The sequence below is a fragment of the Aplidium turbinatum genome, chromosome 5, assembly GCF_918807975.1.
Source record: "Aplidium turbinatum chromosome 5, kaAplTurb1.1, whole genome shotgun sequence".
NCBI classification, from domain to species: domain Eukaryota; kingdom Metazoa; phylum Chordata; class Ascidiacea; order Aplousobranchia; family Polyclinidae; genus Aplidium; species Aplidium turbinatum.
In genome coordinates, this window is record NC_137476.1 from 14,616,486 (window position 1) to 14,642,889 (window position 26,404).

At 37.3% G+C, this 26,404-nt stretch overlaps 1 protein-coding gene across 3 annotated transcripts in view; it reads right to left on the reverse strand.

Moving 5' to 3' along the window:
• The window catches only part of LOC145770634 (uncharacterized), a 68,071-nt gene that overhangs the window by 10,140 nt on the left and 31,527 nt on the right, over positions 1–26,404 (reverse strand). For all 3 annotated transcript variants that reach the window (XM_082582325.1, XM_082582324.1, XM_082582326.1), the window contains exon 3: positions 4,347–5,452. In XM_082582325.1, the coding sequence (XP_082438451.1) occupies positions 4,347–5,452 (1,106 nt within the window). The remainder of the gene's footprint in view (positions 1–4,346; positions 5,453–26,404) is intronic.

Consider the following 26,404-nt stretch of genomic DNA (forward strand, 5'->3'; position numbering starts at 1 on the left):
GCTTAGCACTTAGCAGTCTGAAGTTTTGAGGTTCATTCACAAGCTGTGCTTTATGAATAAACGATACCGTACTTTTACCTAACTTCCTCAAGTTATCAAACGGATAAAAGGAACTCAATTCGTAGTAGACAGTAACACACCAATATTGGGAATATTAGTAGACAGTAACACACTGTAGTAACACACCAATATTGGGAATGATTTGCCATCGATTTTTTCAATCTCTAGTTAGCATACAACCCAATGGTTACAAAATACGCCGACAGGCAACAAATGTCTGCGACAAATTAAATTAATTAATATCAGTTTTTGAAAAAATCTGCAGGTTCCTGAAAATAAATATCCAGAACTCAAAAAGACCACTGCACGACTCATTTCTGTTTTTCTAACAACTTATGGTTGTGAATCTTTATTCTCTGTAATGAACTTTGTACAGTAAAATCAAAACATCGTGCAACATTGACAAATGAACACTTGGAAGAATTAATTCGCACAGCATTAACAACTTATCGTTCAAATTTTCAGAGATTAGCGAGTCAAGTACAAAACTGATATGGATAAGCAATCATTGTGTTTTTATTGCTGTTATGTTTTTTTGTGTCATCTGATTTTGCGGCTCGCTGGTGTTAATGGTTTATCCGCAAGCGGCTCTTTCTTTGAACAACTGTGCCCACCCCTGCTGTAGAGCATCATTAGTGCCTTAATTCAAATAGAATAAAATGTGATCATGTATTACACTTCAAGTCTATTGATTGAAAGCAATGAAACATTTTTGTCAATTGCAGAAGTTTGAAACAAAACGTATTTATCATACTTCTGCACATGAAGCAGGTAGCTTTTCTTGACAGTTTAGCATTGGTTAGGGGAAAAAATCTTTTTGCAGATTTGAGATATGGGGCATTGAAATGAAGCACCCCAAAACTTTTGTTCAATAAAATAAAGTGTTTTCCTTTGCTTTTTTCACAAATGTAATAACATATTTGAATTCCTTGCCCCAAAAACTATAAGAATACATATTTTCATTATTTCTGTATCTTATAAAATAAAAATTATAAGCCATTTTTGTTTTTGTGATGCGAAAACAGCGCCTCTAGTGGCAAAAATGTAACTGTCGATATCTTGAAAACCGCTTGATGGATTTTGACAGCGTAAATGCCAATCTTCATCTTTTCCCAGTAGCTCTAACATATTAAAAAATGAAGAAATTCTGAGAGGATGGGTTACAAAGTTTCAAAATTTTGACTGTATTATAATAGAATGACCCCCTAGTCTAAACCTACAAAGCAAATGACCATGAAAACAAGTCAGCAAAATGCAGTCTAAGAACAACATTTCACTTGTGCACACAATTAGGTATAATTCAGATTGTTCACTCAATTCAGGGATATCTAAACAAGGGGATACCAAGACTTTTAATATGCCTGACAGTAGAAGGGCTTCTGTTTATCGAAAATAATCTTTGTTTACCGTAAAATGACAATTGGCAGTTGGCACCGATAGTAGTTAAACAGAATCTTGTTATGATAACCTGCATTGTGCTATTAGCATTAGGCTTGGATAATGACTGCATGTTCATGGTAACTTGCTAATTCAACTACAGACGAAATCGGTTAATCGAATCACCTATTTGCCAGACGTTTTGATACGATTATACGATTGATTCGTTTAACCAATTTACTAAAAAAAAAGGTTTATTGTGAATGGGCGTAATTGTTGGGAAGATGTCTGTGCTGACTAGGCTGCAACGCACTTTACAACTGATGCTTCCAACAACTGTTTACAATTCTAGTTAATCTTTAAAGAGTTTAGCACTAGTTCTGTGTTACCTAACACTATGCTATATGTTCCAGCCAGCAAAACTGGTCCTTTTTCATCTGCAGACGTTGAAACAATGTAAAAAAGACCAGCTTTGCTGACTTGGCTGAGCAGGTATGATCAAAGCATTTTTCTGCAAACTGCGGCAATCGGACTTCTTTTGATCTCACCGATCTCTGTGACGTCACAACGCGAACTTTGACGTTGACGTTTTTGATTCAAGCGTGCTATTTTTAGCTCGTACCAGCTGTGTAGTTTTGAGTATGGAACGTGGCCTACGAAAATAGTGGTATGGTAAAAAACATGGCTCACATACATTGTTTTGAAATCGCAAAGTTTTTTTTCAAGTCTGTTGCGCTGTCTGGTAAAATAATTAATTTGCAATGTTCTTCAATTGAACGAAACTGCACAAATGAAATTATGCAATGCATTTCACAACAGTAGGCTACTTTTTTTCAGCAATTTAAAAAAAAATTCTCCAAGTCCAAAGTTTTCTGGTTTAAACTTTTGGACATGCTATCCAGCACTTCCCTCTTAAGCCGAAATAATTTGTCCATGTCCATTCCTTGGAAGGCCAGTCGCCGACGGATGACATCAAAAGCATTTAAACTTCTTTAATGTGATTAATCCTTCTGTGTCCTCTTCTGTTTTAATGAAGCCCAGCTGTGCGAAAGTTGGTTCTTTGTAGTGCGATGTCTAGCACATAAGATTATGGCCTGGGATTACAGACACTTGTCTTTGTTTTGAGCGCATGCGTCTGTCTCACCTTTGCTTTATTTCGCCTTTGAACATTGCAGACAATAATGCGAAGCAAAAAAGAGACATTCTCTTTTCGCTAACGGGTATAATTATACGATTAAATGAATGAAGTATGCAAACTAAAAGCAAATCCTGATGCTTTTATCCGACTTATTCTTTAAAGCGGTATGCGCTTAACCGATGTTTTTACTTAACATCAGATTGGATTTGGTTTGGGATTTCAGGTTTTGATTCAAATAAACGGTTGATACGTTTAAGCAGTATACTATTAACCGATTTCGTCGTTACCCGTATACTTGCATTACATCTAGCCTACTGCAAAAGCTTTTTTAAGAAAACCAGCTTACTGGTAACTTTCCAACTGTCTTTCTAAACAAGTATTCTTTAAATATGCTCTATGTAACATTTACTAACTGTCTTCTGTAGCTGACTGTACCAGCTGCATTACAAAACATTCTGCAATTTTGAAAAGAACTGCATGTTTCACGAGCTACAAACTATCGCCCTGGTGGTGTCCTAAGAATAAGCCAATCGCTGTGAGCCTTCGCATCCTCTTCTTCAGATAACCCTGACTCTAAGATTGCAATCAAATCTAATTAAGCCTAAAAATCTCACTGTCTATTCTATGAATAGTAGCAGACCCGCACTGTGTAGCTAATGCAAAGTTTTTTAAACGTTAGCCAGCAATAAGTTAGACTTAGTGTTGTTGGCATGAGGAAAGTAAATTTTAATCTGTGATAAATATAAGTTTGATTTTCAGTAGGTGTTTCTTTTTACTAGTGGCATATGAACTACAGCTACCGCAAAATGACTTCGGACCTTTCTAAATTTTCAAGAAAAACAAGCATTTTGTATACAATGAAATTTTTTAATAAAAACTATCGACCTTTCTTAATAATTTGTCATATTGCATTATTATAACCTTCTTCACATTTTTCACAATCTTCGCATTGTTAGTCACAATGCTTATTGTTAGTGATATGATCTGATGTAAAACGCACAGCTACAAACCTGGCGTAAATTTTGGCAAAAAGGTCCGAAGTCATTTTGCGGTAACTGTATGTGTTCAAGTTGTTCAATGAACATTTGCAAAAACCAATGCTATTATTATTTTGATTTAACGTTTACTTCAAAATTGTTTGTATTAAAGTTTTAATTCTATTAAAACAATGTGATTTTAATCATCGATACTTTAACAATAAAACGTTTGCGCACACCAATTAGGAATTTTATTTACTGGCAGCTCACTGAGTTACTTTCATTGTGCAAACTGTACATTGTACAACTTAGGCCTTTTGATCCAAGTCATTTAGAGACTTTTTACACCCCATTTTAGCTATCCTTAAACTTTGATTAAGTCAATCAAAAATTAATTTAGATATTAATAACAGTAAAACAATATGTCCAATATGTGCTAATGAGTGTCAAAAGCAAAAATAACAAAAATGATAAAGTCAAGACATTGAGATGATGCCACATGATGCAATAGTGCAGAATCCCATTATTTTGATGGGTGGTCCTAAATTGATGGATGACAATGTAAACCATAAGTAGGATTACCTACGTACAAAGTGAAAAGAAAAGCTACTGTCAGTGTCACTTTAAATGAACAAAATTCTCTCGGGGATTAAAAAGGTGTTGATTTAAGCAAATTCTACTGTATAATATATACCATTCCTTCAAATACATACCAATACATACCAATAATGTACCAATATGATACATGTATAAAATTCGCATGAAACTACACTTTCTTTACCACATTTACTCACTTCAAGTCTGTCGAATCACATTCCAAATCTTTAAGTTGGTGAAGTCCCAGTACAAGGTCCACAGGGATATGCAAAACATTATCACTGACATCCAACGCTATTGTGTGCGTGTCAATATCAAATGGAGAAGATTTGTTGGATATTTTGACACTACAAGAAAGTTTGTCGCTATATTGAGACAGATCCATAATGAGGTGTGATGCAACCTTTTCGTTTGGAATTAATTCAAAAGCATCTTCAAACTGAGCATAGGCAGGCAAACTGTTACAGATGACGAGGCATTTGTTCAGTAGTTTTTGAAGAAAAGCTTCACTTCTCCAAGGAGATACAATAACTGAATGAGTTTCTTGACCATAGGTGTTGATTAATTTTGAGTTTTTTGTTGCAAATAAATCTTCATTTTCTGAATCTGAAAATTGACCTTCCTCTAGTTTAAAATCTACTCGAGGAGTGATAACGGATTTCTTATTATTATTGGCGGGACTGTGCCAGTCACTTTCTGATTGTGAGTTGACTTGATGCCAAGCATTTTTTTGGTAATATTCTCGTAAATTATCATAGTGGGTTTCCAATGCCGAATGGCATGCAAAAACAATCATGCTGATGTAGTAGCGTATGTTGGTGATGATGTCATCTTCTCTTTTCTCTTGCTCAGTTTTATATGGATGCTTGCTTGACGCGATAATTCTGTATGACCCTGTAATATTTGTTGCATCCACCATGCTGCTTTCAATTGAAAATCTATTTCTAATAAAAATAGCTATTTGAGAGCAAAACCCAAGATGACTGTTACCCAAGGGATCTTCACCAACTCCATTAAAATCAACAGAATAGCCATATTGGGTACAAATGTCAGAACACCAGGATTGAAATTCATCCTGAGTCCATTCAAACTTGTGATCCCAATGTCGAAGTTTAGAAGAATTGCAAAATAACACATTGAATTCGACATTTGGGGTTGATATGAAGACCAGTTTAGGACGAATAAAGCCAAAAATGTTTTTGGTTAAGAAAGGCAGTTGATGTGGTAGAAGATGTTCGATCAGTTCAATGCATGTTACTGCATCATAATTTTTCAAGACTTTACTGTTGGTCAATGCAGAACCCTAAAAATAGATAAGTCATGCTGCTAGCATTAAGATACAAATCTTGGTCTAAAGTTCAATCAAAACCTTTAAGATCAAAACTATATATTTTAAAAGTGTTTTTTTATGGTTATAGAAATCCTGGTTGGACTTGTATAAATTGCTACAACTTCAATCTAGAAACTATGACAACATAGAAGCAAAAAGAGCCCAAAATGTTGATACTAAACTCATGCAATTGATTCAGACAAACCCCAGACACCCAACAGGCAAACCCCCCAGACACCATACAGGCCTCGAAATTCATTTTAGTTGACAGCGGACAAACGTGTCCAGTCTGACGAGCTATCTCAGCGGACAAATTAAGTCTCACGGCAGACACACCAGTTTTAACATCCATCGTCATATTTAATCACTTTATCTTGATAATTCTTCGCCATTTGAGAACTATAGCTATGGTTTAGAAGGCTTTTTAAAATTTCAGCAAAATTACTCTGAAAGGCTTTCATCAGAGCAACGACATGTGCTAGAAGAGTCAAAGCGAACTGGTCTGCTTAATACGCCGCATAACTGATTAATTAAAATCTACAACACAGCATAAGACACACGAAAACAACACGGAGGAATTCAAATGATTTGACAAAGTCTTCAAATATCTTCGATTCGCTCTGCGTGACTAAAACTTTATCAAACTAACTCTATCAGGCTTAAACAACCATAGATGTGAAGCCAGGTGTTCCACGCCAAATTTAAAAAAGCTAACCACTCGGCTACCTCTCTTGAATTTGCCTCCGGCTCTGAACACCCCTACACTAGCCCGGAATGGCCCATTTCGGCTAGTCCGATTCGGCCAGTCCGATTTGGCTAGTTCCCTATTCGGCTACAGTTTAGAATTGTCTTTTATTCTACAATATCGTTTCTTTTGCATTCTGACAAAGAAAAATAAATTGGAATGAAATTTAGCGCAAAATGTTTGAACTATTAAATTGAAATGTTTGCTCACATAAAATCGACATGTATCATGTGTCATCGTCTGTATGCACACTTAGAATATATTAGCATCCTCAACTATTACAAAATTACCTGATTTGTTGCCGCACAAGTGTGGATGCGAGCCTTGCATTTCTCATCACGTAGAAAACAACGCCAGTATTTCTAAAGCCTGTCTGCACTATATTGAGCTAGTTGAAACATGTAGCCATCATGTGGAAAATCCTCACCTTTGCGTTGCGTACTAATCGATTCCTCTGCCATGATAAAGTAACATCAACTGAGAGTCTAACAAAGGAAGTAACCAAAAGAATTCCAGGTCAAAAACTTCACCTTTGCGTTGTGTACTAATCAATTCCTCTGCCATGATAAAGTAACATCAACTGAGAGTCTAACGAAGGAAGTAACCAAAGGAATTCCAGGTCATGTAACGCCGAAACCCAGGTTTATTCTAAACTGCCACTTAGGTTTTAACTTCATCTTTTATGTCAAACACTATTTGGCAACTATCTTTTTTCGTTGACACGTTTTCGCTGAGACTTTATCTCATTAACCTCTATTGTTAATCATGAAAGATGTTGTTTTGATGTAAACACTTATTTTGAACGAACCCCCACAACAAAATTCGTCATTTTTACATTGATTCAACGTCTGCAGACTATCGCGTCTGCAGACGTTGAATTAATGTAAAAATGACGGATTTTGCCGTCTGGGAAGGCACTCAAAGGTAAACACTGGAAAAACTGCAAGAATGCAAAAGAAACGATATTGTGGAATAAAATGCAAAATTCTCTAAATAAACAGAAGAATCGGAGATACATCTCTCTGTTATTATTTTTAATGTAAAAATTCCTTTTTGTGGCCCCTTTGTCTGGAACCAATCCAAACTGTGCTGTTGAAATTTACGATTTTAGTTTTAGTCTCAATCTCATCATCATGATTCGGAGTAAGATCTTTGTTAGATGATTCACAAGGCTAATTGTTCTGTGGAGTGAGCATTCTGTTGCTGCGGTTTTCTTTGGTAAAGTTATGAATATGGAACATACCATATCACTAGGGATATTTCCAGTGTCATAAATGTGATTTAAGATCTAAGTGGTTAGGTCTAAACCCCACTCATCTAAAGCTTCGATAATTTCACTTATAAAAGAAACAACACTGTGGAATAAAATACAACATTTTCTAAATGTTCAGAAGGCGTCGTTGGATTTGGAATTTTGTAATAGTTGAGGATTCTAATATATTCTAAGTTTGCATACAGACGGTGACACATGATACATGTCGATTTCATGTGAGCAAACATTTCAATTTAATAGTTCAAACATTTTGCGCTAAATTTCATTCCAATTTATTTTTCTTTGTCAGAATGCAAAAGAAACGATATTGTGAAATAAAATACAAAATACAATTAAAAACTGTAGCCGAATAGGGAACTAGCCAAATCGGACTAGCCGAATTGGACTGTAGCCGAATAGGGAACTAGCCAAATCGGACTAGCCGAATTGGACTAGCCAAATCGAACTAGTCGAATAGTAGCAGACCCACACTAGCCTGTATATAAAATATACAATACATGATTGCAAAGCGATTGTCCGCCACATCATTTGGCCAGAATGAATTTGATAAGACCGCATCTGTTTATAATGATGCCCTTTTGAAAAGTGGTTTCACGGAGAGAGTTTGCTACTACCCTGCTAATAACTTGCGTACATCTAGGAAAAGGAGTCAAAAAATTTTATGGTTTAATCCTCCTTTCAGCTTGCAGGTTGATAGCAACATTGGTAAAGAATTTTTCAAACTCATTTCTATCCACTTTCCTTCCCATCATAGATTGCATAAAATATTCAACCGTAATACTATTAAGCTGAACTACAGTTGTACTCCGAATGTTGCAAGCATCATATCCTCCCACAATAAGTCAATATTGCAGGCTGATAATGAACCATCTCAGCCTGGTTGCAATTGTAGGGTGAAACCAGATTGTCCTTTGAATGGGCAATGCTTGCGGAAGGCCGTTGTTTGCAAAGCCACCATTGATAACGGCCCGAAGGTTCTTAATTATATACATTGGTTGTTGTAAGACTACTTTTAAAAAACGTTTTTCCAACCATATTATAAATGTTCCTTTTTGGATAGATCTAAATGAAACAGCACAGAACTATCTAAGGCAGTTTGGGACCTTAAAGACAAGGGTGTTGATCCTAAAATAACATGGTCCATCCATTGCTGTGCTCGGCTTTATAGTGGAGGTGGTCGTAATAATTGTGGCCTCTGTTTGGCTGAAAAGCTGGCCATTCTGAAGGCCGATAGTAACCACCTTCTGAACAAGCGTTCGGTATTAGTGAGTAAATGTCGTCATAGAAACAAATTTAAACTCAAGCACTTCAAAATAGAATAAATTCCTTTTAATTTTCACAGGTTCTAAATTTCAAACTAAATTTTATTTGATTTTTACAGTTTTTTAAAAAATTAAATTTTATTTAATTTGTTCAGGTTACTACAGGTTACTCTATCCTTATCGCATTTTGCTTCATTGTGATGTCACAGGTGTTGGCATCAATAAGCTTGGTTTCAACTTCAAGTTGAACATTCTAATTGAGGCTTTGTGCTAACGGATGGAGGTGGCCCTTTGTAATTCTGAGGATTTTTTTGCAGATTTTTGCAGATTTTTGCTTTTGCAGATCTCTTCAAGAATTACCGATTTATTGTTTTTGCATGTTTTTCAGACCCTTCTGATGATCCGCTAAAGGTGAAACAGGCTGTTAAGAATTCAGATAGTAATAACTATATTTGATTTATTACACAATAAATGTTTAAATAAGTTTCTATATTCTCTAATGCATATACATGAATTATATCTGCATCCTAGGCAAAGGCTACTCTTCATGACACTTCCTTACCTTTTCAATGACCAGATTAAACCCGATATGCCAAAAGCATGGTCGTTCTTGTGCAATGGTAGAATTTCTCGAACCGCAAAACTTACTATCGCTATTTAGCAGTTGTTGTTTTGAACTTTTATTTGTCACATGGCACTAGAGCAGTGGTTCCCAACCTGGGGTTCGCAGACCCCTTGGGGGTCTGTGAGAAAACATTTGGGGGTCCGTGATTACCTTGATGAATTTTGGAAAAAAACAACTTTGTTTTATATGCACGGATGGAGCACCAGCTATGTTTGGGAACAAATCCGGATTTGCTGCTTTAGTAAAAAACGAAGCTCCTCGCGTGGTTGTTACCCATTGCTTCTTACACAGGTATGCCTTAGCAGCAAAAACTTTACTATCAAGTCTCAAAGAAATTCTGACAAATTGCGTGAAAGTCGTTAATTTCATCAAAAGCAGAGCTGTAAACCACCATACTTTGAAAGAGCTCTGTCAAGAAGTAGGGTCAGATTACGGAGTACTTTTGTATCATTCTGAAGTACGTTGGTTATCTAGAAAAGGTTTAAAACGACTGCAGCAGCTAAAAGATGAGGTATCAACTCTTTTGAAAGCAAAAGGAAGTCCCCTCTCAAATTTGTTTGAGAGTAAAAGTTTTCTACACGGCATGGCCTACTTAGCCGATATTTTCTGTCATATTAACAATGTTAATCAAGGCATTCAACGATTAGATGTGATAATAATTGATGCAGCTGAAAATCTGAAAGCGTTTTTAGCCAAGTTGCCGGTTTGGAAACGCAGATTGGAAGCAGGTGATTACGCTAACTTTCCAATGTTAGAAGATCTTATCTTGATGGATGAAACTCAAAGAGAATGTACTCTTTTGATCTCTATGGGAGAAAAATTTTGCGCACACTTGAAACCCTGCAAATCTCATTTCAACGTTATTTTAATTTGGAACAACTGCCAAACGAAGTTGAAACATGGATTCGAAATCCTTTTCGTTTTGACTTGAACAACATTAGCGATGATGATCTCAGTAAAGATGACCTCATTGATTTGAGACGTGGCCTACAAAAATACATGGCCTGGACAACGTGCACAAATTTCAGAACTGACGGCTGACTCCCAAGTTTGTGATAAAGAAAAACGTCACTCCCAAAGGAGGTTTTCCTTGCGATTGTTAAATCACATTCTAGAGTTGATAAAATTTGTTTTGCTTTTACGTCGTTTCAACATCGGTAGACGTGGAAACGATATAAAATAGAAAGCTTTGCTAGCTAGGGCCTGCTGGGTGCAGTCAAGTGCAGCTTTTCACTGAATTTACTAGTATTAAACGAAGCCCACAGATGCACGTAGCCTACAGATGCAAAGTAGAGTTTAAATGATAAAGAATACCTGTAATGTGTTGGTATCTGGAAGCAGGATTTATGATTTAGAGGTTGTTTTGTAGTCCTGAGAAGGTTTACAAGGAACTAGTACCGGTAGTTGTTTCAGAGTAGAAAGGGTTATCATAATATGCACTCAGGTAGTGGCAATGAAATTATTTGGAAAGCCCTAGTTGGCCAGATATTTTTATTTTGTACAATCACTATCTGTAGCCTACCGAATATGCGTTAAGTGTCCTGATTATTCTTGAAAAGTTTTTAGCTGAACACAGTAAAAACTGAAGTAGGTAGGAAAGTAACAAACAAGACTTGTAGTTAAATTACGGCAATTCACAGTGTCTGTTTAAGGATAGCATCAAGTAAACTTTATATGATCAGGCCTACATCAGTGTAGCCCTTTTTGCTAATAGACAATTATTTTTACAGATTACGCAATAAATAAATAATGCCTCTTAAATGCTGTGTGCTTCACTGCAATTCAAATTATGATTCTTCCGAGATCACTGTATGTGTGTATAAATTTCCAAAAGATGATGTAGAGAAACAAAAGTGGAAAGATAGCATTCCAAGAGCCAAGTGGGTTGTAACTAACCATAGTGCAGTTTGTGCTCGTCACTGGCCTGAAGATAGATCGTTTTCTCCACACTATGGGAAACTGCGGCTGACAAATCCTCCTTCGCTATTTCCTGATATTCCAACAAGTCCAACAAGTTGTGTTCCCACGCCTCCAACAAAAAAAGGAAAACTTTAGCTTTTAGTGAAAAGCGAGGTATTATTCCTGATGAAATTAGTGAGTTTGTAAAGCAAGATACTTTACTTTTGGATTATTTGTGCAATGTTTTGAGTAATGAAAATGTTGTAGTTTAGAAACCAGAAAATTATTCTACAATCCAATCAAAAATTATGAAAGTCGGAATGCCATTATTTGCACTGAAATTACGTGAAGACTACACGTTTGCTGCTTATCACAATGGGTCCTCATGTTCCATTGCACCTTTGTTACATAATCGGATATCAAAAATAAAGACAAAATCAGCTTTATTCGCAGCCATTACTTTTCTTGCAAATAAAGAAGAAGACAGACTTACAAGTGTAATCCTGCAGCAGTTGAAAGTGATGGGTAAAACAAGAGTTGGTCAGACTATTTATTCATCTGAAATGATATGCCAGGCATTTGAATATTTTGCACTAAGTCGTTGTCTGTATGATCGTTTACGTGCCGATTACAAACTTCCAAGCATAACGACTTTAAATCGCATCACCTCAAAAATTCGTTTTGTTGATGATTTGACTTTTATGAACAATGTACTCTCGCAATTAGATATTTCAAAGAGAAAATGTGTCATTTTCATTGATGAGGTGCATGTAAAAACGGCTCTTTTCCAAGGTGGCTTCCTGTTTGGTCGAGCAGTAAATCATCCTGACAAATTAACAGGGTCGTTTTGTAGGTCATTCTGTATACCGTAATATAAACAATTTCATGCTAATTGCAAAACAGTACAAGTTCAGTGGTATAACAACGAAACATTCTCGGACATTGTCTAATGTATTCATTAAAAACTATGCCTTAATGAATACCCCGAGGAGTGCAAAAGAAACTGAACTGAAAGTGACAAAGCTGGGATAGGAATACGTTAGGTTAGGTTTTATTATTTCAATTGAAAAGTATGATTGACCTCACTTTCCATTTTGAAATATACTTTTATGTGTAAACAACAGTTGTACATCGGAGTTAACAGACTGTAATTATACACAATTAAACCATTCAAAAAGTTTGCTCTAATAGAGAGATTCCACGGTGAACCAACAGACCGTGACGGGTTGAAGCTTGCGCTGAAAGTGTATTGTAGACTGTAGACAAACTACAAGGTACTGCACAGTGAGAAGTTGTAATGGTTCAACGTTGCGTCTTGTTGAATTGATGGGTTTTTAAAAATTGGTCAGCAAGCAACAGACCAACCAAACTTCATTGGAAATGCCATGTGTGGCGGATTACCAGTTGCAGCTAGCTTTGAATATGCTGTGATGGCTGCCAGGCATTGTAACAGTAAATAAATTTAGCTATACTGACTGCTTGACATCTTCAGTACCTAGACCTGAATTTATTACTGCTCACTTTGGGTAGACAGTTAGGATAGATCTGAAAATTTCTGGCGAGCTTACTCTATTTAGGTTGGGCTTTGTGCATGTAACAACACAGTTTATAAATGTTGATGTGAAGACTGAGTAGGCTACCGGCAGCAAGTTGACATTTTTTTAAATTTATCAATGTCTTATTGAAGGGCTAGGTTATATCTAATCTAACCTATTGTTTGATGAGTAACGATAGGTTAGATGGCTTTGAAATGACAAGTACTGACAATAAGCGTGTACCTCATGGTGGTAAGTACTGTTCAGCAATTGGATGCAAGAACACTTCAAGAACTCCTGGTGTGTCACTGTTTACATTTCCACGCGCCAAAAAACTGAGAAAGGTAGGCTATGTTTTTAACCTGACACTCAATAGTGGACATAAATAGACAATTTCTTAGACAATGGTGTTACTGGTTCTGTTTTGTATCAGCATTGAGAGGTGGGACGGCAGTACAAGACATTGCCAAAACTGTGTAGTAGAGTGGCTCTTATTTGGCAAAAAATGAAAAAAATTTGAACTTTGTGTGGGACACCCTTTGAAAAGGTGAGGTTGTCAGAAAAAATAACTCCTGCAAAAAAATTTTTGACTTTGAAATTGATTTAGAGGTGGCCCTCCCCCCCTAAAGTTTTGCGCCCTCCTCCCAAATACCAAATCTGCATATCTCAAAAACTGTTTGAGCTAAAGATACGGTTTATGTGTCAAAAGATGCAGAAAGCATGATTTCCTATCTGCTTTCTGAACAGTGATTGCGTCTATCTTGATTAGAAAAGCAGTTATTTAGAAAAAACCTGTTTTCGGTATTCTAGCACAAAACAGTGCTAAACAAGTATTGTGGCCCAAGCTATTCAATAAACAAAGTTCATAAACTAACCTGTAAAACTGGTAAAGTAATAAACGAAATAAGTATTCCTAAACTTTTATGCATTCATGAATAGCTAAAATGCCCGTTTTTTGTCATATTCCTTGAAGAAACTCCTGAGTGTGGAATCTGCTTTCAAGCTTCAGGTGCTATGCATTGCACTTGTTGGAAGGCGAAGGCGATTTATGCAAAAGCTTGGTCTGCATTTATGGTATCTGTCTGAAGAAATGGTTGAACTAGCCTTGTTTGACTCTCGATTGTCTGTGGAAAGTAACAAGGTAATGGTGGCAACCATGTTAAATGAAACAGCAAGGAGACGAAGCATCAAAGTAGATGCGTTTCTTAGCAATAAGGGTCTAGAACAGTATTGCACCTCTAATTCAAAATGGCTTCAGCTGTTGGGTGAAGATGAAGCAATAATTAGACTTTCAAAGGATCCTGCTCATTGGACTGAAGATGGTGCATTTATTCAAGCTTTACACATGGCGAAGGGACTTTCAGTAGTCAATGACAGAGCAGAGAGAGGAGTTGCTCTCAGTCTAATCCCGGATTTTAACAAACACTCAACTGAAGATGAGTACCAACTTCAGTTTCTTTTGCAAGTTGTTACTGAACACAGGAAACTGTTGAATCCAAATTCCAACAAGAACAATATTGTCGATTCTTCTTTGTTTAAACCTTCTTTGTTACTCCAGGGGTCAAGGGGCTCTATCTTTTACCACCCTTGGGCAGTGCCGATGTGGTTTAGATGCTTGAGCAGGTGTCGAGTAGCAATTGCATTGATTCGTCATCCAGTTCAAGCAGACCACGCACACCATTTGGCGCAGTTACAGATGGTGTGGTCTGTGGTTTGTTCCTCTATGCCACACTCACAGATTGCGGATGGAGCCATCCCCAATTTGTGCATGTTTGAGCGGATTAGTCTGACTCCAGTAGCCCAGCACGTAGGCGGTTGTGCCACACCCAGGCCTTCCTTGGCAAATTATGCATTCTGGTTGGATAGGGGCTGGTGTCGGAGATAAAACTTTAGAGCCTTGAGGAGTTCTTCTTCCTCTCTGAGCTCTATTTGTTGTCCTCCCAGGTAGCCGCGCTGATGGATTGGTTTTCAGCGGTTTTCATCAGGAGTTGTGCGTCACATACAAATGGGTGTCTCGATTTCAGTTGGCGAGGATGCTCGATTGCTCGCTCACAGACTTGTAGAGACTTGAGTGGAGCAAGTGGTTGGGGTTCGTAATGCCGAGAAAGAGACAGGATGGCTTTTTCGCGACAAAACTCAGCTGGTTGGTTGCCTGCAAGGACAGGGAAATTGTCCGATTGTGTACAATGTGTAGGTCGCAGACATCCTGTCACGATACGCAAGGCAATATGTAAAATATTGTCGATAATATCGCTTCTTGCAGTACTGACCAGAATTACATTTTGAAATGAATATCGTTACCAGTGTTCCCTCTAAGGTGCAAAAATTAAGAAAAAAAAACGAAATTTTGTAGACGGTTTCGTGGTCACAAAAAAGGTTGTAAAATCAAGATTTGGTCAAATGCGTTTTTTCTAAATAACTGCTTTTCTACTCAAGATAGATGCATTCAATGTTCAGAAAGCAGATAGAAAACCATGTTTTCTGCATCTTTTAACACAAAAACCGTATCTCTAGCTCAAGTGGTTTTCGAGATACGCAGATTTGGTATTTCGAGAGAGGGCACAGAACTTTAGGGGGGGAGGGCCACCTCTAAATCAACTTCAAATTTAAAAAAAATTTGCAAGAGTTATTTTTTCTGACAACCTCACCATTTGAAAGGGTGTCCCATGCAAAATTCAAAAACTCAATTTTAAGAGCCACCCTACTGTGTAGGCAGGTAAATTTGAAACTGCTATATTGTTTCATAGCCTATTACTACTCCATAATGCATATGTCTTTGTCTTATTTGCTTGTGAGGTACAAAAGTCCAAGTTTAATGAACAGTATCAGTCTGAATCTTGCAAAAATTACTTAAAGGTAACACTGGTTTGGGTTAATATTGGTACGATACAGTGTCGGCCTCCAAACCCAGCCATGACACTAATCTTACAATGACATTCTCATGTTGAATGACACTGCAAAAGAGTGCCAAATGTTTAGTTGATGCAAAATTGATTGCGAAAATACAACATATAAACTGTTTATAAAAACTTTTTGACAACTTGGATATAACTGTTATATATCATACATTGGTGGACTGTGTACAACTAACTGTTCATTCAATATTTTGTGATAATCCAAAACTTTATCTTTTACAAGGCACTGTGACACCGAAGAAGTATCATGTAAAAAATTTGGTTAAAGTTTTAAAAATACCAGTAGCATTTTTGTGATTTAATATTTCTTGAAATTTTCAGGTGTGGGAGATTATAGTCAAACGCAAAATGTTCACCCCGAGCCATCATTCTTCTTTGTGCGAACAACACTTCTCTAAAGAAGATATTCGACAATATCGGACCAAAAAGTGTTTGAAGAAAGGGGCTATACCCACGATTTTTCCATGGACAGAAAAAACAAAGAAAATTGATCACAAGGCATAGCCCTATGCAAGATGCAGACATTGAACCAAGCACAAGCACTGAGATTACCGTTCAAACTTTATCTTCATATGTTCAAACAGATGTTGCCCTCAGTTTTGGAAGCTTTGGCATTCTGTATTTACAGAGTCTTTCAAATCCAACTGTAGTAAAGTTTGTTACTGGCTTCAAAACTTTTGATCATGTTTTTGCAGTACTTGAAGCTATTTTGCCTGGTAGAAATCGCAAAAACATTACATATTACACTGCTTCAAAAGCTAAACGTTCAACCCAAGTCGGTGATAACGAAACTGATTTCGATACACTCGGAGAAGTTTCGCAAGATTTTACTTCTAGATATGATCACAAATTATCAGTGGAAGATGAGTTCTTGCTGGTGCTGATGAAGTTTCGTCTGAGGTCACTTTATGGTGAACTAAGTTTCATGTTTCGAGTTAGTTGCTCATCAGCACATCGCATTTTTCGTACATGGATACATCTAATGTATGCAAGGTTGGGAAGTTTGAAAATTTTCCTCATCGCGACATCATTCTATCAGCCATGTAACCAGAATTCAAAAAAGACTACCCCACAACTATGGTTATAATTGATTGCACCGAAATACGGTTGGATACTCCAATCTCCATCATCACTTCAACGGCAGTCGCAAACTTTTTCTAATTACAAATCAACCAATACTGCGAAAGCACTACTTGGAGTTGACCCCAGAGGAGGCATTATGTTTGTGTCGCAGCTTTACACCGGAAGCATTAGTGACAAAGAAATGTGCATCCAAAGTGGTTTTTTTGACCTGTTGAAACAGAAGCTTGCTTTGAATGAACTCTTACCTGGTGATGCAATCATGGCAGACAAGGGATTTCTCATTGAGAACGAGTTAAAGGAAATAGGCTTGCAATTGAATATTTCTCCATTCCTCAAAAAGAGTCCTCAACTTGCAGAAGATGACGTATTGTCTACACGAGCTATTGCTCGCCATCGCATTCATGTGGAGAGAGCAATTAAGAAAATTAGGCAGTTTCACATTTTTGATGGCACAATTCCAGTTTCTATGCTTGGCATTCTGAATGAAGTTTGGTTGGTCTGTTGCTTGCTGACCAATTTTCAAGAACCCATCCTTTTACAGCAACCAGATAACGATATTATTTGATGTTTTGTCTTGTGGGTGATAAACTGTGGTTCATTGGTGTTTGTGTTGTGTACAACTTTGCATTTAGATTCATGATTGTGCAACTTTTTGTTAGTTTACATTTGGTGTACTAACATCATGAATAGATTGTTCCGTTCATATTTGGGGTGTTATTTAAGCCCAAACATTTCGATCTGTCTGCTTCCCCAAAGATTATTGTTGACCAAGAACCGATCAAATTTGTTGAAAATATTAGGTATTTAGGTGTGTATATCACGTCCTCATTATCAGATGACAAGGACATACTCCGACAAGTTACTGTAAATCTCTTTATTGTACTGTAAACAAATTAAAAAATAAATACAGCAAATCTTCACAAAGAGTAAAAAATGTGTTGTTTTGCTCTTACTGTACATCTCTATGCTTGTCAACTTTGGCACAATCATTGCCGTTCTTCGATCAATCGGATTAAAATTGCCTATAATGACTCATTTTGAATTCTACACAATATGCCTCGCTTTACTCACTACAATGATATGTTGCACATGTCATCCAAGTGACTCCTTACGTCTTGTCTTTTTTTTGGTTTTAATATGGACAACCTTGTCTGATACAAATAAATAATATTTATTAAAACCAAAAACAAAAAAAAAACACAAAAAGATGTTAGTAGTTAGCATGGCGACAAAACTCAAAAAACAAGTAACAAAAATAAATCAAAAACAGAGAGAAGCACACATGTAGTAATGAATGACAGCCTAATGAAAAGTGTTGTGGATTGAATTTGCCAGTTCCAATATTGATATGGATGAGCAGTCATAATAATAATAATACATTTAATAACAACCACATTATCACCATAAAAACAATTATTCAGCCAAATATGGTAACGCAAAACTACAATAGAAATTTGCAAGGGAAGGTACCATTTTTGCAGTCCAGAACATTATATCGAAGCGTATTTGCTCAATAAATAAAGACTTTGAAGTATAGACAACTAAGTCACACCAAGGGAGACCACTGAGGGCCATTTGCCCCTGAATTTGATAGAAGTAGTTGTGTGTACTTTTCAGTTTTAGTTCATCACCAACGAAATGGAGACAAAAGTCATTATTAAGAGCTGCTTCTTGTAGACAGTTGTGTCTATATTTAAATGGACACTTCACTTCCAAGAGTCCAAAATTTTTCCCTGTTTCATTCTTGTCAAATACTTTTCCATCTGGGGAAGCTCCAAAAAAATTTAACCCAGGATTGACTATTAGGCCGCTGTCAAAAATCTCTACGTCTCTGTTTAGTTGTTTTTCCATCTCTTCGCGATATAACCGAACTGCATGCTTCTCCTTTGTCAAACCATGGCGAACAGCTGGAACATGGTCTAGCATTGGTGGTTGAAAAATTGATTTTAAAAAGGAAGTAGATGCCTTAGCCTTAGTCTTCCGCTTAATAATTTTTCCAAAGTTTGAGGAGGTTAGTCGTCGTTTTCGGCTATTGTGTCATAAAACTGATTGAGACTGCGAAGTTGTTGCCTCCTCAAGAGCAAGAGCATGTAAGCTCATATACAAGTCAAAAAAGAGGTCCTTCTGGGCACCAGCCAATGCTTCAACGAATTCCTCAAAGGAGTAATTTAAACAAACTAAAGGCAAGTTCGGAAACTTTATGCGAGTTGCAATGGTTATTCGAAATGAAGCCTTCGCGATGTTGGAAATAAAAACAGATGTGTTACCTCTTCTTCGCTTGAACTTAAATTTGCCATCTGATAACTCAGTGCACTTCCTACCTTTACTTTTCCGAATGCAGTATCAACCTGCATGTCTTCATTTGATGCATCATGATGTTTCAAAAGGTAGGAAAATGGCGCATTTGAAGCAGAGCATGCTGCAAAGGCTTCAATTTCGCTTTCATGCAAGGGACGTTTAAAGTCATTGCATCTGGCATCGAATCTGCGTGATTTAATGGGGCTTTTCACCCTCTGTTTGGTCCTGTCGGTCTCCACTCTTGCAAAGGTGCAATTTGTCACTGGTTCTGCAAAAATGGCATCACCTCTTGGTTTGTGCCACTGTTGCTCTGTGCTGGTGCAGGATAGAGCTCCTGGGATCATTTTTACATCACGAATGTGAAAATGATGCATCTTGTATAGCAATGCAGTAATGTGACTGCATCTACCACCAACTCTGCAACAAACAAAAAGAAATGTAAATTAATACCAAACAAAAGTTTATGCACGGTAACAGAACAAAGTATATATACTATGTAGTCAAATGTGGTAGGCCTAGTTTTAGTTATCCATGTTAGTAGCCTACCCTACTGCTGATAGTAGCATAAACTGCTTCATATTACAGTAGGTACATAAACCGCATACAGGCTTAGCTGTAATACCAAATGGCTAATGCTACAAGCAGCAGTAGCAATAATATGGTTAATAAAACAATAATCCTCAAAAGTGTAAAAAGACTAATTTACAACTGCATTACAATTTAGTATCATCCAAACGTTCACATGACATAACTTAGAAAGAAATATTTAGCATTATGGATTGCCTACAAGTTTACAACCATTACCTTACAAGAGCACTTTGCTTTCTGTATTACTGTAGTCGATTGCTTCATCTGAAGTGTGAGTTCATGCGGTTTATCAGTTTTTCTCTGACTTGGCCAACATTTTGCCTTGCAGATAAAAGTTTGAGAATCTCCACGTTTAGTAACAATTTCATGCAAATAATCTTCAATGAAAAACTGGTAACCTCTCTTGAGAGGTCTTGCAGATGGTCCAATCCAGTCTGACATTGATCTTATATCAAACGATGGTAAATGTTGCAAAGATTTTGACCAGTCATTCACTTCCATCATAAATATTTAGCATCAAAGCAACTAACTTGACTTGACTGGTAACAGAGAGTTTTGCAATACGTGGTTTCGTAATGCAGCGCTTCAACCTCTCAGTGCGCATTGAAGCGTAACGTGGAATCCCTCTATTACACCATGTAACAAAATTTCCCAAAATTTTTAGTTGGAGAAAAAATTTTATGTATTGTGTTCTGTCACTTGAAACTAATCACCAAAATAGCAAAAAAAAATCTGAAGTGTCCTTACTTTTGATAAAATGTCACTTTTTCTGATTGTTAGTTTTTCTCAAAGATGTTCTGTATTTACCAGCATAATTTTCTATTAAACGTGTAAGCATGCAAACACAAAGAAATATTATGCAAATATAAGCCATATATGCATCATGCAAAGATGAAAACACTTCAAAAGTGATCACACTCAAGCATGCTGGGCGTTTTGTTGCTCTTTTAAAGTAACAGGCTCAATTTGCTGCTTCTTTTGACACCAAAATCAGCTCAAAAGCTTGACTGGAAGCAGATTTATTGCAGATTTGTCAATTTGTATGGCGGCCATTTTGTATTTTTCACATAAAGTCCGGACTCCATCCGGAATTTGAACGAAATCAAAAAAAAATTTTTTGCACGTTACTAGGTATGTCCATAGGCACCTTTTAAACTCTAGTTCTGTTGTGTTACTTGAAAAAAGTCAAAATCACCCCAGGATAGCCCACTGCTAATGCGAAAAACAACTTATTTATCGTCGCGGGCCGAATTGCGTGCTTTTGCTTGGAACTCCTCGCGGGCCGGAACGAAGCGCCTGGCGGGCCGGAACGAAGCGCCTGGCGGGCCGGACCTGGCCCGCGGGCCGTAGGTTGCCGACCCCTGGTTTAAACTATTGAATTGTGTTTGTATGTTGCTTAATAAATGTTATGATATTTTTTTCTCATATTAAAGCTGCTTGTGATCAGAAAAAAAACACTAATGTGCTTGAATGAACATTCTTGACGAACATCCAACCAAAGTACGCTTTTCATTAATAACAGACTTCAGCCTTCAGTTCTGAAAGCTTGTGCACGGTGTCCAGGCCATCTATTGTTGTAGGCCACGATTTGAGATCAAAAGAGTTATTACGCATTGAGATTTATTCAAAAACTGTGGCAGAATTTTGGTGCTCACAACTGCAAACCCACCCATTCTTGGTAAAGCAAGCGATTATTGTTTTGTTACCATTCATAACCACTTAACCTTTGCGAGGCAGGATGCTCAGCTCTTGCTACAATAAAAACAACATCGAAATCGCCTGATCAGTGGACGTTGAAAATGACATGCGTGTTGCATTGTCAAAAACTCAAGCAAAATTTAGGTAAGGGTCCGCAGAATTAATAATTTGTCTAAAGGGGTCCGTGACAACAAAAAGGTTGGGAACCACTGCGCTAGAGTATTATTTTCCGATTCTATTGATGTTTCACTGGTTATTCTAGGCTCACTAGAAGAGAATTTAAACAAAGTTAGTGGAGACGGTCAGAAAGTTTTCAATTTAATTTGGGAAAGGTTTTTGGGCCTAGGTCAAACATTTGCTGATTGCTGAAATCTGAAAAGCGGTTTTGGTCTAATTTTTAGTGCAGAAATAGGGCATAGCAATCTTCTTGCCTGTGCTATTTCAGTTTTTGATTTAACAGTAGCAGTAATAAAAGTTTTTGTTTAAAGAGTAGACAGTTTATTATGAAATTCGTGTTTCGGGTTATTTTCCTAAATATTAGTAGTTAGGGGAATCACTATAACAGCAAAAAAGTGTGTCTTTTGGTATTGGTATTGTTGAATTGAACGCATTCATTGGCATTACATCATTCATGGGATATCACATCGTTCCATCTTTGCAAGATTACTGGAGCCAAGATCTTGGACTAGGAATAAAAGCTGTTTCTGGCGCTATGTCCAGTGGCAGATTCTTTGAAATCCGAACTGCCCTGCACTTTGCTGACAATGAAAAAGATCATGACATAGCAGATAGAGCTTGGAAAGTTAGACCACTCATATTTCATTTTAACGAGGCATTTCAATGTGCTATGGAGCCAACGCCCAACATCTAAGCAAGCAAATGCTAAATTCAAAGGCCAGCATTCTATGAAGCAATACATGCCCATGAAGCCAATCAAAAGGGGATTTAAATGTGGTGTCGAAATGATTCTGAAGCAGGATACATGCCACAGATTGACATGTACACTGGCCGAAAAGAAAATGTGGAAAGTGGATTAGGAGAGAATGTGGTACTTCAACTATCCAGGTCATTAATTGGCACCAATGTTCGATTATTTTTTGATAATTTCTTTACGTGGCCTTTGTTAATTTTGAAGTTGAAAGAAGAATCTATTTTTGGATGTGGAACTGTTCGGGGTACCAGAAAAGGGGCCTGCTACTATTGGGAGAATCCGTTTCGGAAAATCTGATTTGGAGAAATCCCTTTTCGGAGACAGCCTTTTTCGGAGAATTGTAAAATCACAGCGGCATATGTATATTGAAAGTAGAGATGTACCGATACCAATATTTTGGCCGATACCGATCCCGATATCACTTTTTTAGGCCGATACCGATACTGATACCGATATTTTGGCCGATACTTTGGTGTTACAAAAAGAAGCAATTTTGGTATTTGCAAGGAATTATATCAAATGCTAAGTTTTACCTTATTTGCATAAAACTATTAAAAAAAGCTTTCAATTGGCATAATTTATTAAAGATTCAAGAATCCAATCTCAATCACATTGTTGTGTCATAATAGTAGGTTTTAGTAATGAAAGGCCACCGTAATTGGGGTATATATAAGGGAAGAAACATTACCGTACATCATAATTGGGGTTTCTGAAAAAAAGTGTTTGCGCAAACTCTCCAAATAGGCTTTTCATAATTGATAATAAGATGTAAAATGTAAACAAGTGATTTGTGTAGTCGTACAAAAACTATTCGACAAGTAATGTGTAACCTAAGGGCGCTTGTCGTTTGGTTGAAAAGCTTTTGCCAGGCCAAGACTACCCAGATAGCAAAAATGCACAATTCTGCATCGCTCCCACCAGCCAAACGCTCAAAAAACCCGTGTAACTCGGCTGCCCCCAACAAGCCGGCTCCATCAGTCGGCGATTCAACTTCCACCTTTAGCCGCAACAAACTCACCAAGCTCAAACAATGTCACGGCAGGATAAGTAGGCCCAAAAAGAAAGCAATGGGACCACGAATCCTCACCAAACCAATCACAATGGTCCCATTGCGCCCAAGATGACAACCTCATTGCGAAGAAAGGAGTGTCCCCCCCCCGGCCACCAGCACAAGGCTGAGCACTCACCAGCACAGCGAGCTGCCGCGACCTGCCAACCACAACAGTGCAGCTTCCACACTAGCCATTTCAATTCTTGTCGATGGCAATTCTTACTACAAAACGGCAGCCGAGAAACATATAGTTGATTGGATGGTCTAAATGGCTAGCGTGGAAGCTACACCGTTATGGCCAGCGAATCACAACAGCCCGCCGCACCAGTAAGCGCCCAGCCCCATGCCGACAGCAGGGAAGGACACCCCCCCCCCACAATGAGGCCGCCATAACCACTTATTGATTAGTTCAGCGAGGATTCGCAGTCCCACAGCCCCCACCTCAAGCCCACCCACTCCGCCACGACTTTGTTCCAAGCCTGATGAGTCCACCACAACGAAAAGTGGAAACCAAATCACAAACTGACAGAACCAGCCCACCAAAAACAACCAAGCCACACGGGTCCCTCAAACGTCCAGCAACGCAAAAACGATGCAAAACTACACATTCCGCCACCTGGGTAGTCTTGGCCTGGTTTTATCCTCTGCTGAGAGTAAAAAAGAAACACAAATGATAAATATTGGAGAAATTGAGTCTCCTTCACAACGTAAGAATCGAACAACGCAAAACTGCTGAAACAAAACATTTTGTTTGAGTGAAAGAATCACTGTAAGCAAACAATGCCAAAAAGTGCGCGCATGAAGTCATGGGAGTGTGTGGGATCAAAAATTTGAACAGGTTGTTATTTTTCTGCTTCAATGTGACGTTAGTTACTACTTTAAAAAAATCTATATATATAATATCTTTGCTTCTGCAGAAAATCCGCAGCAAACGCCTTTTTTTACATGTTTAGTAATAGTATCGGTATCGGCCAAATTTTGCCGATACCGATACTCAAAAAATGGCCGATATCACCGATGCCGATACCGATATATCGGTACATCTCTAATTGAAAGTAATTAGCTTACAATAGAGAAATGAATGATAATGCATGATCAGCCAAATTAAGAATTTTTGATGTCAACAAAACTTTTGAATGTCATGTAAATTGTAAAGGCAAACCAAACGTGGTAGCCTATAGGTGTCATCGAAAAGAAATATATTATGTTTGCAACCGCCTAATTGGTCAAGTTCAACTTCAGTAAGGTAGGGTCAAGCGGGGTCAAATGGGACGCGGGGGCAAACGGGCCATTCTGTTACTCTGTTTACTTATCACAATTTTTTTCCTACTTGTTCTTTTCTAAAATCGGAAGTTAATAGCTCATTTTAAAGCTGCTTTCCCATAGATTTGCATCATGCAAAACAAACACAGATCTACATTTGGAAAATATACTTCAGATGATGCAAAAAGTGGCCAAAAAATGTGAAAATATTAAAATTTGAAAATTTACCAAAAAAACTTTGGTATACCACAAAAACTAATTACGCTGGAATGAAAATTTATTCAACAGCATACACCCCAGAATGCTGAATTAGTATGCTGAAAATATTAATTGTCCCACTTTTTTACTTTTTGTATTTTTTCTGTTTAAATAAAATGGGGTCAAATGGGCCACATTGGCTTTTTGACAAGTTTTAGCTCACTTGCATAACTTTTTTAATTCTATTTAATTTATATGGTATTTTTTAGGTAAACAGACCTATTATTACTATTAGACATAGCTGTTGGTTGCATGATTAGCTCTAGACATGCCTTTTCTCTTTGAGCAAAAAGAAAATAGAAAGCATAAAACTGAAAGTGGTAAAAGCTTTGAAAAGTCCAAGATTCGAGAACCCTTCTAAACGTGCCATTGTAGACGTGATGACTGTCAATAGGAAAGAATTGCAGGACTTCATCACAGCAAACACCACACGATTTAAAAAAATTACTGAACTGCATTTTGACTTTTTGAGTCAAGACCCACTTCTTTAGGAACCCAATGACACCTACATCGCTACAAAATCGACTCTACTTGGCATGAGAGTTGTGAATGACATAACTGAATGTGGTGTGGCGAATACAAATTTGTGAGTGATGAGCAAATACAATTTTCTGCACACCAATGACAAAGAGCAAAAGTAGTTCCTCGTCATGACAGTTTAAAACTTCAGACAGCTGTATCCAGATGGGAATAAGTCTACATTGATGCAATAACTATAACTAATAACATTCTGGACATCTGTCAACACTGAACTAATTAATTTTGAGTAATTTTGCCATTATATTCCTATCATGTAATCTCGTGTTGCTATTAGTGTATTCCGTGAAGCTTTCAAAGTACGTAGCAACCTTAAAAATGTTTTCAGTTGCCCCAAAAATTTGACAGGATTATTTTTCAGGTATTGACATGATGCGAGAGGGTGCCCGATTTGAATTCAAAATATTAATGTTTTCCCCAATTTATGAATCACCCTATTGTATAGTTTCCAATTGTCAACTATAGACCCTGCTGTTTGACTTGGCCCCTTCTACTCTGTTTATGACTGCCAGTTTAAAATTGAACATTTGTAAAATGTTTCCTTGTTCATATCGTTAAATTTTAGTTGCAAAAAAGAGCAGTGCAAATTATGTGTTCTACCTTTATCTGAAAAGGGCGTAGAAGGCCTTTATTGCTAAAATTGTTGAGCATCACTTGAACAAAATACATGCCACCCAACAGGTCTGTGATAAAATAGCAAAAATGAAGTTCTTTCCTTACCATTTAGACGTTTAAAAGTTGTGGCCCATTTGACCCCACAGCTGATGGGGTCAAATGGGCCACACCTACCCCAGTTTAGAACATTTTTTTATGTTTTTGCAATTTTTAAATTTTTCTGAAAAATGTCTTATTTCATTGCTGAAAGGTGTAATGCTCTGTTGTAAATATTTTTTTTTAAAATTTCATCATCGGTTTTATGTGGCATTCAAAAAACTGAAAAAGTGTCCCGTTTGACCCCGCATGA